The following is a 15,356-nucleotide window of genomic DNA, read 5'->3' on the forward strand; positions in this document are numbered from 1 at the left end:
TTTTATTATTAATTCTTGAATTTTATTAAATATCTCCCGTTAAAAGTATCGCTGATTTTAATATAACTTTTTTATTTCCGAATTAAATTTGATTGATTTTCTTTAAATTATGAAATGAAGGGGTACGATTTTTTTCTATTCATTTAATATATAAAAAAAAAAAAAACATGTAAAATTGTCATATAAAATTTTTGAGTGAAATTTTTTTCTTAAATCAAAACTGTCATATTAAAACTTAATTACTATCTCGAGATTGATATAATAGCGGCGGACTCTAACGAAGCGGCTTGTAAGCAATAGGCGACGCAACGAGCAATTTCGAGGCAACCAGCGCGGAAAGGAAATTCATTATCAGGCTCGCGCCTTTAAGGGGAACTCTTCACGCGAGCTTCTTGAACCTTAAGAGGTTCGATCCCGCCCGACCTTTTCGCTCAAGTTCGCGTCTTGTAATGCTATTACGAGGTATGGCTCCGGATTATTCGATCGAGAATTCACGATGCGTTTTAACGCTCGTAAAAGGAAGAACGTTTGACAATGTTAAGTTTACGATAGCGCCGCTTCTTACCGTAGTAATAGGGTGAAGGAAGGAAATTAGGGAAAAAGGAAACAACGGCGAAATAAGACCGCGGGCATGTGTATGTGGTGCAGTCACGCGTGCACCAAGGGTGCTCATCCCTTGTGTTCACGCTTGCGTGCGCTGAGCGTGCGCGCATTGCTTGAGGTGATCGTGCACGAGATTGAACGAGGAATTAGGATGTGAAGGGCGGGAGGAAGCCGATTTCCATACGGATGGTTCCCATACACTCGCACACGTACATACACTCTGTGCGCGTTTACATCCTGTGGTACCCTTTTACCCTTTGCCCCATCCTTTGTCGTGGTTTCTTGGTAAATTTACGTACATAACCATTTAGTTTGAGAAATGTCTAATTACTATTAATTATGAGTAATTTTTCGTTAATTAGTCTACAATAACTTACAAGTAAGTAAAGCAAAGCGTCTTTATTTAATTTAAAACAGATTTTATATTTTAATTTTAATTTCAACAGAGATGGTTTAATATGTAAGTGTGCAAAACTGAACTAAAGGATTTGTAAAAAAAACTTTGTTAAGATAAAATTTTTTAAACTGCATATTAATTTATAAATATTTAAAAAAATTTCTTTTCGATCTAAATATCGAATAAACGAATGCGATTTAAATAATCCTAATTATCTACTCTTTTTCCTGGATAATTATGGCCCCGCTATCCTTTCTGCTCTCCCTTATTGTTCCTCGTCCTTTGCCACTCCCACGTACCTCCGCAAGCCAGAATTTCGCCCTGGCGGTATAAGCAAATAATGTGTTTATGCATTTGCATGATGCTTCCGTAACGCGAACTACCCACCAGCAAAGCTCGTTGCGCAGAACGGCGAGGTACGAGACGAGGTGTATTTGTAATCCGAAACCGCCGACTCCCGGTCGGCACCGCCGGAATGGATTTTACATCCATGGAACGCGCGATTACACGTCGTTGTGAAATTAATAGGCATGCATTCAACGCAAACGCGCTGCACCGTCTATCGTCCGGTATCTCACAATCCTTTTCTATCTTATTTTGAATCAACGGTGTACGTGAAAGAAAAATCCCCAGTTTGAAAAGGAACGAGCGATAAAACACATTTTTCATAGAGGTAGATAAAAAGTTAACAGAGTTCATGAGATATACCAGCAATGTATTAAAAAAAAAACGATATATTTTAAAAGAATTAAATACGCGTTTATTATATAAATTAAAATTTAAAATTATAAATAAAAATTATAAATATTTTCAATATTTAATTGTGAACATGAAAATTTATTATACTGAATGAAACAATTTGTTATATGGTACATACTTGGAATACTTTTCTTTCCATATCAACACTCCGTCTCTGTCCGTATTCGTTTGTCATTTGAATAAATTTCTGGTTAAATTTATTTTCTTAGTTAGCAGAAAGCGATTTATTAAGAGAAATTTTTCGTAGGAAAAAATTGCCGTGCTAGGGCAGTTAATACATTATGTATACAGGTAAGAAGTGGTGTCGCAAAGTCATCGGGCTTACAAAATGTTATAATAGTTTTTAAAGCATCATGCATTAATCATGTGTAAATAGAGCAATGATTGAAAGATAACGTCATCGTATTTACGACGGTGTATAGGTGTACCTTTACTACTGTGCGATTGGAACACGCTATCTTCTGGTCAATTTTTAATCAGCCAGCTACTTACAATTCATTAATTATACGATGTATAAAAGAATTATTAAAAGAATTATTAAAAATTATTACTATTAAAAATTTCAAATAGTTGAACAAATTGCATCTTATCACTTCTTTTCAAACATTTTGCGAATTTGAGTAAAAGACAAATTGGCGTGTGCAACATTGGACTCATCGATCTCAATAAAACGCGCCGCTATTCATACGATAGTAACGGGATCTTGGGATTAGCGTCATTACCGTCGTTAACATCGTCATCGACGTCATTATCATAAGCGTACGTTGCTTGCGGCTTAACAGCAACATGCAACACTTCTCACGCGATCTCCGACTTTGATCTTAGAAGCGGATTGTCACGCGGATAAGACTAAATGTCAAGCACAACGGCAGGTGCAAAAAAGAGCGAAACATCCTGCTTGCACGTCTCATATAATCCAAATTAATTTGGATATAATAATTTTTCAATATAATAATTTTAATATATATATATATATATATATATATTTATATAGAGTGTCTGATTTCTAATAACATATCGCTTATGTAGAGATAAAGCGGGTTAAATTAAATATAAAAGTCCTCTACTATTTAAAAATTTAAAGATCTTTTTTTATAAATATTTAATAAAATTCAAAAATTATTAATAAAATTAATAGTTAATAAAATAATTGTTACTCAAATTTTGTGACAGAACGATAATTTAAAATTCGCATTCTCTATTCTGCTGATATTTTCAATAAATAAATTACAAGAAAACTTGCTTTTATAAAATTGTTTCAAATCGTCATATAAGTCATTAATCGAAAGAACAATTACAAATTTTAATAATTAAAATAAAAAAATTTTAAGGAAAAATAAAAAATTCACATTTAATATTTTTATAAGCATCACTTAATCGTATTATCAAAAGTATCGCAATAATATACAAAATAACTTGTTCTATGAAATTATTTGCTCATTTGAGTTTAACTAAATTATATTTTTTAAATGTTGTAAAACATTATATTTATAATAAAATCCAAGTTTACATCTTTTATAATTGAACAAAATCACAAATGTGTGTCACAAAATGTAGAAAATTGCATATCCCTCAAAAGACTATAGAAATTTTTTTTCGTTGGCGTGCCACCTCCCATGAGCTTTCGCGCGCAAGTGTTATGTTTCATGATAGAATTTAATGAGGTCCTCTCTATAGGCGAGAGGTGAATTTCGCTTTAGTTTTAACTATCCAGTCACAGAAATTACCTTTGATATTTTATCTCTTTGTGTGTATTTAATAATAAAACATAATTAATTCGATATTTTTATTTCTACATTATTTCGAACGTATTCACGTCCTATAAATTTTTAAATGTACTTTTAGATGTAGAAATACATGTGATCATAGTTGCAACATTTTAAAATTTCTAAAATTTTTAGTACAGAATCATCTTCGAATAGAAAAAATTTAAAAATAATAAAAAATAAAGAGAGTTTAAAAGAAAAGATTATTATTTCAGATATTATCTCAGATTGTGAGTTTAAACAGGATCTACGTCAATATTATAATTAAATACACCTATGTAACTATACAAGAGATTGCCAATTACTTGTCAAGTTTTAGGAAGGCACTTGAGATTATTTGCCGTGACCAATAAAAATTCCACAATAAAAATTTCCCCGCTCTAATTTTCCACTGGGACTGAGCGATTCATTTCGCAGTACCATTTCGTCCCTATTCTCAGTATGTACACGTGCGAATCTGCCGAGCCTATAAGCTTGTGCAAATGCGAATACACGCGCGTGTCAATGTGCATAACACTTGGTATTACTGCACATCAGCGGTGCGGCGTGACTGCGCATCCGTTTGCTCAGCCACGACTGTTAATTTCGTCGGCATATTGAGCATATTTGAGCATGTGTACGGTGTGCCTACCGTCCAACGTTAAATGATTGGCCAATCCGAGAGGTTAAACATTGACTCTGTCGCGGGTGTCCACACGTGCAGTACAGTTTCTTGTCAGCCTTCCCGCTGTTCCCTCACGCAAAAGTGTAATCGTCACAATAGTCATTTACAATAATCATAATTAAAAGGTTTTCTCGGAGTCATGAAAAGCGGGATTATTTCACTTATAAATGTGTGTATGGAAATTCTGCATGTAGCTTATCGTGGAGTAGAACGCTTTTCGTTGAACCGCTGCTGAACGTTATTCTCGGACTTCTTTTTGCCAGAATTCCAACAAAAAACTTCGGAAATGGTAGCAAATCATGAAAGTTTGGTAGAAAGGGAGGAATCTCAACTGTTAAATTACATAAAATTACGTATGGCCGTCTATGTGCTTTTTTTGCCGCACGCCCTATCCTTTCAAATCGTCGTCGATCCTTTTATTACCTTCTCTGCGATTGCAGAAGAGCTCGAAGAGTTATAATTGCCAGAGGGAGAAACGCGGAAAATCGCTGTCTTCACTGCCCAACATGAGCTTTTTCACGATCGGTGAAACTTATCGCTCGTTATTACTCGCATTCCACGGGTCGGACCGTAATTAGATCGGATGCTCCAAGAATTGCGACGGTTCGATGTCCAAGAATGCGTCAGAAATGCTCTTTCCACGCGATTGAACATTGTTTCAAAGAGTAAATACCAAATATTTGAGATACCGTTTATTACCGTTATTATAAAACACGACAAAGTTTCACGTTTAATCATTAATCCTGTGTGTTATCATAAAGTTAAAACAAAATGCATATCATGCATTAATTGGATAATATTGTAATTGATATACTAATATGGTAATTATGTTATGATAATATTAATAATAATGAGGCTAAATTTATACAGACATGCAAGAACACGGTTTATAAGAAATAATAGATTATCTTCGTCATACAAATAGTTGACGAAGCAGATATCAAACGGTGACTTTCGCCATTCTTTTGTAGATCAAATTTTGATACCAAACAATTTAATTTGCAGTTTGCAGTGTACGTCCTCGTTGGTACAGAACGTTTATTGAAACGTAAGATTTCATTAGGAAAAGAGTAAACTTATCGAAGCTATTAACTTAATGCTGAACTCAAGTTTCGAGTGATCCTCGTAATTGAATTCGCGCGCGCGAATGCCTTTATATCGAGTGCGTCTTCGCTTGCCGAGCTCGTCGTTATAATTAAATCGGACAGTTGCTTTTATACCCACACCTGGCCGAGGCTAATTTCCCTGCAAAGCGATGAGTGAACTTGGGTCCATCCGCTGGTCGATCGCCAATAATTTCATATTAAATACTGCGATGAACTGTAACCCGGCAGATGGCCGATATTCAAATTGCACGCGAGCTAATTAATCGTATCACTTTGCAATCTCATCAGACATCTCATTAAATTTATTCTTTACGAGCGCCATTGAACATGCCCGGACATTCATTCATTAAGCTATCAATAACATATCTACAAGTCAAAGCAATCTAATTTGTTGTGCTATACAACAGTTTGACCGTGTAACGTTTAAATGTCCTCTCTAAATTTTAATATTTTATATAATATATTTTCTCTCTCCAATAAAATAAAAATTGGATTTAAAAAGAAAAGTAATTTAAAATTAATTAATTTTTCTCTTCTTGAAATTTTTATTTGTGAAAAAACTAATTCAGTTATTAATTAATTAATCGTGTCATGTATATTACTTTATTTCTTTCTAATCATTTCTCTTCTTTGAAATTTTCCGTTGGCGAAAAAAATTCGCCATTTTTTTAAAGTAATTGTGTGTGTAATGCTGCGAATATATCTGCCTCGCGAAAAATTATGTGAAAGACTATACGCGAAAGGGTCTTTTGTGTATTCTTCAAAATAGCCTGTTATTAAAGCTTCGCTGTCCACAGGAGAAAGCTCGCTCAAACTCGAGAGGTGTACTCTCAATCCTTCGATGAGGTCATTCGCGTGTAAAAAATGGATAAAGAAAATATATCATGACTGTAGAGATAAGCTTAATACGGTTGCGGTAATTAAACTCTCATCGTACATCGTATATTTATTAGATAAAAGCATGGATGAAAAGGTGCACAAATAGAATATAATGTAACATATTGTCAAAAGAGATAAAACAAATGCAATGTATGAGAAAAATGTTTACTTTCTCAAAAACTTAATTAAAGTTAAATCTTCTTTGCGCGTTAACAAATATTCTGTTATTTTTCAGAACACACCTGCAAAGACTTTCGATGCACGCAGAACGAATTCTGCATCGAAACGGATCTCCTTTGTGACGGCGTGAATCACTGCGGCGACGGATCTGACGAGGCCACTTCCACCCTCTGTGCCAGTACGTATATTTAAATTTTATTTTTTTTTTTATTATCTCTTTGAAATTTGACTCTTTAGCCATTAAAAATTTTTAAAGCGATAATTTATATTCGAGTCTCGAACGTTAATTTAATAAAGTATTAGAATCGAGATATTAGAAAGATGTTTCATATTTTGTGATCTCACCAGTTGATGACGTTGCATTTCGCATTATTATTCTAGATGCTAGTAATTAGCACTATGGATGGTAATAATGTGCTAGTTAACATGAAATCAATATGTTCGCCATCAAGCCATATCGTATATCAAGCAACTATGTACATATCTTTTGAAACACATTTAATGAGCAAAGCGATTTAGATCGTTAAGATATAATCTCGCATGATTTAGTACAGTTAGACATGCGTTAGTCAAGTATCAAAAAGATAATAAAAACAAAAAAACAATTAAATTTCAAAAACATTTTATCATTAAAAGTTATTATCGTAAATAACTTTAATTTAAAATTATTTAATTTAAAATAAAATAGCTAAAGTGAAATAAATTTATACAATTTGTAAATATTATATTTGCAGAAATATAAGGATTCTACAAAACAAGTGTATGTATATGTCAGCAATAATTTTAATGGTCAAATTTCGCGTAATTTGCGGAAGCCCCCATTTAATTTCTTTAAATATAAACAAATTAAAAATTTCTATTTTTTCACTCCATAAATAATTAATTAATAATTGCTATACACTTGACATTTTATCGAATGTATTTTATAACGATAAAATATGGCTTTTCTCATCTTCGTATGCTCGTGGGAATTGTTACTATTTTGTGAGAGAAATAATTGCAAATACGCGCGAACCAAATTTACATAACATTTATGTTAATGGTTGAAAGTACGCGTGCGTCGACATCTGAAGAGGTTAATTGCTGTGTATTCATTACATATCCAAGAGTAGCTCGCAATAGCGACGGAGTAAATTACAAACTTGTCGCATAATGCTCGTGCTCGGAGGAATTTAGCATGTTCTATTGATATTTTGTTAATTCGCTATATTCTTGTTGTAATTTTCGGCTTTAATTAGCAAACAGTTAATTTGCCCCATTTTGTGATCATGCAAGTTGTATTATTATGTATGAAAATAAATATCTTCGAATAACTTTTAAGTGCAAATTATTCAGCAACGTGATATAATAAATTTGTTATATATTTTTGTAACAATTCTGAAAATTTTCATAAAATTTGTAATTTAGATGAACAATTTGTTTATTGTTTTGCATTGTACATTACAAACAACCATTATTGTTTACGATTGATTTTATCAAAAAATTAACGTCGGCATTTTTTATTATTCACGTTATTTATAAACGTCATGCATTATAACGATAAAATGTGAAATATATATTGCTATATCGATTTCTTGATTCAACAAAAGTACACGCATGTCAAGTTAAATCTTCGACAAAAACAAAAACTTAATCGTCAAGTTTGAGCTTGAATGAAAAGCTCGTTCTATCTCTTCTTTTATTTTACTATTTTTACATGAAACACTTTTTATTATTGAAAAATCTATATCTCGCTATTATTGTAATAAAAATTGACAAAAATAACAACTGTGCTATTTCATTTGATAAAGTTAATTGAAATTATAAAACGATTTTATTACATTTTGTGTGGTTTTTGAGGTAGTTCACGATATTTTTTTATGCATATATTCTGTTTTTCTATATTCTTTAAAATCATAACTTTTATCTATTAATTAATTAGTTTTCGAAGTTTTCGCCGTTTTTCGCCGTTTTTTGATGCTACGCACGTGCGTTATTTTTAATGTACTTCAATTAATCTGGAGCATATCTATGTTTTTACGATAAAACTTTTTTGATCGATGCTTTTTCATTGTAATTTCAGATTCCGAGGCATCGACGATCCTAGGCATGCAGACTACTTGGTTCGCTATCGCCCTTGTTTTTCTGATACTCAGTATGGGCGGCCTGGTAACGGCGGCGGTTCTCTGCTTTTGCAGGCAGCGTGTTCCTACCCCGAGGCACCCCCATAACGCGCACAATGCTCAGTCTCATCCCCCAGTCAGCTTCCCATGTGAGTCACAAAAAACCTCCCTTACACGTACACGATCGATTCGCGTCGTTGTCGCTGTCGTTGCAACGCTCGCTCGTAGTCGGTGCAACCTTACTGCCATCAGCCAGCTTTCTTTGTGGTTTTACTTCGTGGTTTTACCGTTACTTCAAAACACGAGCAAAACTTTTTCGTTCTCGCAACGGGTTTACGTAATGCCGTTACTCTAAACAATGGTATTCTCGTGATATGATCACGCGAAAATAGATAAAAATAATTTTCACAAATTGAACGATAAATTAATTGAATTAATTGAATAATAAGTTAAACGATTAACTATAGTTAGTAATTGTAAATACAAAACGTAAAGTACTTTCTTCTTTTTTTTTTTTTTAATATTTTAATACTCGTACATTATTTCCCGAAGAATGTTATTCTTACTTGTATGACACAATTAATTTCAACAATTAGAAGAATGAGTTATGAATTAAATTGTTTTGAATGTTTAAAGTACAAGTTACAACCTTTTTTCGTAAAAGAGATTATTTTTAATTATAAGAAATGAAAGATTAAGATGACTACGATATCGAGTTCAAACATTCACGAAATAACTTGTAAAATAATTGTTAAAATATATTTAAAATTTTTAGTATTATTTGTCTTTTACAGTAAATATGTATTTATGGAAATTCTATTTTCAATTCTATTTAGCACGGGCTACATTAATAGTTATGATGAAAATTAATTAATTTTCTCTGAATATGTTAGCAAGCGCATTTAGTCGATTTACTACAAAGTTGTGCCCTGCACAGGTCGAGCCAATGATCAAAGGACGCACGCGTTCGCGATTACGGCATAAAATATTCATTTATTTATGGTTATCACACGTGCACATCGGAGCATTATGTCTCATATCATTATCTAGAAAAGAGGTCATAGACATCAGAATAATTGTTCTTAAACAATTCATAGTAAAGTATTACGTATCTCTTAGTACATTCATCTATAAATGTATTTATTTTGAAAATAGTTTAAAAGACTACTTTATCTAGCTCGAATCAATTATCCGTATTGTTTTTTCATAGAAGAAATAAATTATTGACAATTTCATTGACAACTGGTGTTGAGTGTTGTATTTAGCATGTCTATCTAAGACGTCTTACTAAATATATTTTATTTTTATCCTTTATTTATCCTACAAAACTTTTGTCTAGCAAATTTGATCAATAAATCTAGCATAATGTTCTTTCCAATTTCAATAAACGTTATTTGATTTGCAAATAGATATTTCAATAACATATTCTATAGATTCCACTGTTGCATATTAACTCGATGTATAAAGTGATATACGTCTAAATTCTTGTGCGTATTATGCGTTAATTAATACGTAATATATGTTTATCTATCAGTATGCATTGTGGATTAACAATGGATTATATGTAATAATGAAGGATTGTCTCGGATTTGAAATTATTACAATATAATTACATTTACGAAATGTTACATTATCATGCACCGTCATTTCGCGTCGCGTGCTGATACTCGATTATGCTGATCTCATTCGAACACCCTGTATATAATGTTTACTTTTCATTTGATTGCATAGCGGTTTACCTCGCATTTCTGCACGTCATCTCGTTCCATGACAACGATTCTAATTAATTAATTTAATCAGATTTGACAGATGCATTTGGCGATCCGCACCCGTCAATCATTTTAGATATACCTGTGGTTGACCATGGTTAAATTTATTTGTCAATGGGAGAACATTTGCAGTTACTCAAATTGTTTTTCGACTTCATCACGACATCATTATGTTTTTGTTGCAAATTAATTCTTTTTCAAATAAATTATGCTTCTTTGCCGTAAATCAATTCTCCTATAACTGCACTTGTATTATTTCGGACTTTTATAAACAAACTATTTGATATGAAAAAGACGTTTGTTGAAACATATAGTTTAAAATTATTTGAAAATTTCTTATTTTCATATCTACCTGAAATATCTGAATTTTTATTTCCGCGAAAATTATTGCATTCATGCTAGTTTTCACAAATATTCCGTATGTTATATAAAACATAATCGCATATTTTTCCGATTTATATTTAAACGATATAATTTTATAATATAAGTTAATCGCCACGTATCATTATTATTTCATCAATATCCTACCACGCTTGATATCTTGGATTTTTTCCTCACGTGAGACTTCCCTTTAAGTAAAGGTTCACTTCTTTCTCTTTATACGCAAACAGGGCGCTTTGTCTTTAAATACAACAATATATAAATAAAACGCGTAATGGGGACGAATGTCTCACGACGTGAATTCGCGACAGTTTATTACACAAACTCGCGACCTTTCAATACAGAACAAAGCTGGCCTAAATATTTGCGGTCGGTAACTGAATTAATTAGGAACCATCGACACGATTGAATCCCACTCGCCTCCTATAATTAAGCAGTGCGATGATCGATAGACCATTGCGATATTCCGTCGCTTACAACGACGTCCGTTATTTATTTACGCGTAACTGCTACTGCATATCGACGGCTGCGACGGCGCAACGAAATTAGAGAGCGGTGGCGGTTGGGGGGAAAAAAAAAGAGAGAGAGAGAGAGAAAAAAAAGAAAAACCCGAACAAAATGCACGTTGGTGTTTTCATTAAGCGATCGATCGTCGTATACCTGCCGTTCGGTCCGCTTGTGCTCGTTTTATAATATCGTTTGGCTTTCTGCGATTTCAATTGGCTAGCATTTCCAGTGCGCGCGGTATCGCGATGTTTGCCGCAATTCCACTGCTGTCTCGCTGTTGTTTTTCGGCCCCACGGTAATCGATAGCAAATAGCGCGTGCCTCGCGGCTTGTTCGTCCCGTTTGTTTATTGCTATTACTAACTGTGAGAATCGAGAAAGGGGATGAGAGAGAGAGAGAGTGAGAGAGAGAGAGAGAGAGAGAGAGAGAGGAAGAGGGCGAGAACGAGAGTCGCACTCGCGTTGTTTAAATTATGATAGTTTAATATACGAGAGTTGGTACTGTCTCCGCTTCTCTGTCTATGTCGCGTGCGATGCCGCGTACTGGAAATTCGATTATCCGAAACAAACGGCAGACGAGCGCGACAGATAATTAATTCCCGGAGAAACGCGCGTTTTCGGCTGACTAATGGAACAATGTCCGTCTCCGCGAGTGCAGCTTTGCGTTTAGACAGCACGAACCAGTGCGCGTTAAGTGATACATTTTCGATGCGCGACCTATCGATAATTATATGCCAATGCTTGTTAAGCAAGATTCTGATGAAGTAAACGAGCGTGAACGAAGCCGAATGAGCAATCTTCATGAATGATACTGGCGGTGCCATTCGTCTTCGTCAGAACAAGTTGTATTTTACAAATTCAAATCCAGGTTAAACAAACGAACACGAACAAATGCAAATAAACATGCGAGACAATTTGTTCCGATAAATTTTTGGATTAAATTGAATTGAATTAGTTAGAAAAAAGCAATGTTAAAATAAAAAGAAGTTTTTTTTTATATATAATAATACAAAGCATTTTTAATTTCACAAATGGAAAATATTATAAACATTAGATTTCTAAAATTTTATTATTATTAATTAAAAAAAATTTGATTATTTTTAGTCAGGATTTGATTAAAATTGTTTTTGTTGTTATATTTAAAGATATAATTTTAAGTTAAATAATTTGAAGATATAAGTTAAATGATTTAAAAACGTACTTTTTTAATATTTGGTTCGATAATAAATAATCGTCTATTATCATTTAACGAGTTGTATTATATAAAGATATTTGTTTGTTATAAATAGAATAAGAATTTAACGCATTTATGAACACTATTTTGCATCAATATAATATCTATATAACATTAGATCAATAAAAGCGTGAAGTATGATATCAAGAAAACCAAATTAGAAACGAGCAAGCTAAAATTATACGAACTTATATTTAAAAAAGATGATCCAATTTGGTTCATTACACAGTTTATATAAATAATATTTCTCGTTATAATTTTAAAAAGATCTCTGTTCAATCAGTATTTTTATTTGCTTCTTCATGAATCAATAGTTTGTTTAATATTAAAATACAGATAACAATAAAAATAAAAGACTTTTCTTAACAATGCTTTAAGCTTTTAATGGAAATTTTTCATTATAGCACTCAAAATTATTATTATCTGTATTTTAATATTAAACAAATTATTGATTCATGAAGAAGCAAATAAAAATACTGATTGAACAGAGATCTTTTTAAAATTTATATAAAGTTGTATTATATAAAGATATTTGTTTGTTATAAATAGAATAAAAACCTTTCTAAAATTTTTTTTTAGAATTAAATTAATTAAGTAACTTTAATTCTATAAAACACACTATTGAAAAGTATGATTCCTATTCTAACACAAAACGTTATTAATTTCATATGAAATAGCGTCAAACCAGCCACACATATTTTCAGATCACATATGTGTAATTGCCAGAGCTTTTTTCAAACGTTTTATTTATTTTTTTTTTTTTTTGGAACTCTTTGGAAAAACTGTATCAAAATTGTATCAATTATGTCGAAAATTCTAAAAAGGGGATGCTATCTTCGCGGAGATGTCGAGATGAGGGCGAAGCTGTGTGAGCGAAGAAGGTTGCTACTGCATCGTCGATCCGATTTAATGGAGCGCGTCGGCTTGATAACAGAACCGTCGTTTGCGTACCGCAAGATTTATTAGCGACGTAACGCGCGTAACAGGGACTTTTTGCAATAGCGTGTTTCAATTGTGGTAAATGCTAACGTCGCGACAAGCCGCGGCGCATACGGTGCACGATAAAAGTCTAATGAAAAGATCGCCACGGCGGTCCGCGCCGTTACATATTTCAACGTTTGCCGCATTAAAAAGGTGTATCGTATTGTAAAAGTTTCTCTAATTTCTGTGCCTTGTCCTCTTTACTTTCAGACTTACGTCTGAATTATTCGCAACAATTCACAGAAAATTAAGATCCTCCCCATCTTTCAATCTCCTACCGAACTGTCTCTTCCCATGCTACACTTCCCACTTTCTTTGAGGTATATTATCAATCAGACTTCTCTGTCACATCTCGGTTTTGTACACTATTACACTTTTTTGAAATAGAAATAGAACGGTAAAATACAAAAGATAAAGAAAAATATTTAATTACGTACGTTTAATTATATTATACGATTAATTATATTAATCGTATATTAAAAAATTAAGTATTAAATTAAAATATTTTTTTATCTCCTTTTTATTGTCCTTTCGCTCGTATTGTGGAAACATGTAGTAATTACTTCGTGATCGGATATAGTCGGATACGAGAGTGATAAAAGTATGTTCCTTTTACAGTTTACGTTTTTACGCGACTTTTTCTATGAACGTTCGCTCTGCGAACGATACACATTCTGTGGTTGCGTCAGTTTGTAGGGCATCATGCGCGCTGCACCACCGCCCATGCAGATATTTGTACATCGATGCGAGGTGCAATCTCACCTCCACTGTCGTTTTGTCGAATTTCGTTCGACCGATATTTACTCGAGCCAGTGTCAATCACGCTCTCATCAAAAATGTCCGAGAATAAAGGATCGAATGATTTCGTAAGTCGCGACGGACTGATGAAAGTTAATTTTAAATATAGACGTAAATTCGATTAAATCAAAATTCATGTAGCGCGATCCGATTAAAACTAACGTCTAAAAATCCGATTAAAACTAACTAACATCTCTGCTCGGCGCGTCTCCTGTGTCTCGAAGAACGAGGGTATTCGGAATAATAGGGCTTCCACCACGGCAGAATGAAACAGAATCGAGATTGCAAACATACCCGAATTCGGCGAAAACAGCAATAAATTGAAATGGTATAATGAGTTTTGTATTATAGATCAGAATAAATATCAAGCTGCGCTATAGTGAAATTATTTGAACCTTGTTAAATATTTATCGTAAAATTTCTACATTTTTCATACGGAAGATAACACATTTAAATAAAATAATTTACGAGAAATGTACATGCAACTGAGGGATTCTTGTGTTTAAATAAATTCATCTATTCTAATACTTCATTAAGAAAAGAATTACGTGGCATTTCAGAAATTGGAAAAAGTATAACGGAGAAAGAGAAGAGAACATCTACATATTTACAAATATATCCATATATCATGTCTGACTTTTATCAAAGTAAATATCTCGTACTCTAACTAAAAGTTTTACATATGCACTCTTATTACGATATTCTACTATCTCGGGAATACACAAGAGAATGTAGAATAAATAGAGGCAAAAGATACATCATTGGGGCTTTGGCTTCGGTCCAAAAAAAGAGTCGACAACTTCGTCGATGGTGTGTGTGTTCCGACCGGCTGAGAAAATAGAAAAATACGTTTCCTCGTTTTCACCGCTCCGCGACTCCGTTTATGTACGTTTTAATAATAAATAGTCGTAGCAGAGTTCGTAATTGAATACACTTGAAACGGGAAACAAAACGCAGCGCGATTGCATGATAATTTATAAATGGTGCTTAAAATTCGGAATGATAAAACGCGAAGAGAAAAATGAGCCATCATTATATCACGAAGGATCATTAAGTTTTTAACTGCAGCTTAATGAACGTGAAAATATAATAATTAGCATAATACGCAAAATGATATTTGCATCCGCGGTGGACGCGTACTAATGAAATTAATTCATTCAGTGATAAAGCTGCACTCGTGACTATCGCAGCTAATGTAGCTATATGTGATATGATAACATCTATTTCGAGCA

At 33.1% G+C, this 15,356-nt stretch overlaps 2 protein-coding genes across 7 annotated transcripts in view; one reads left to right on the forward strand and one right to left on the reverse strand.

Annotated features, from left to right (window-relative positions):
* Nucleotides 1–15,356, reverse strand: part of LOC105429894 (uncharacterized) — a 208,278-nt gene that overhangs the window by 162,425 nt on the left and 30,497 nt on the right. The gene's annotated exons all lie outside the window — the stretch shown is intronic.
* LOC105429890 (uncharacterized) overlaps nucleotides 1–15,356 on the forward strand; it is a 169,064-nt gene that overhangs the window by 146,736 nt on the left and 6,972 nt on the right. For both annotated transcript variants that reach the window (XM_011643121.3, XM_089072471.1), the window contains 2 exons: nucleotides 6,410–6,532; nucleotides 8,417–8,605. In XM_011643121.3, coding sequence (XP_011641423.2) covers nucleotides 6,410–6,532; nucleotides 8,417–8,605 — 312 coding nt within the window. The remainder of the gene's footprint in view (nucleotides 1–6,409; nucleotides 6,533–8,416; nucleotides 8,606–15,356) is intronic.

The sequence above is a fragment of the Pogonomyrmex barbatus genome, unplaced genomic scaffold, assembly GCF_055798465.1.
Source record: "Pogonomyrmex barbatus isolate J1 unplaced genomic scaffold, ASM5579846v1 scaffold13, whole genome shotgun sequence".
Lineage (NCBI taxonomy): Eukaryota > Metazoa > Arthropoda > Insecta > Hymenoptera > Formicidae > Pogonomyrmex > Pogonomyrmex barbatus.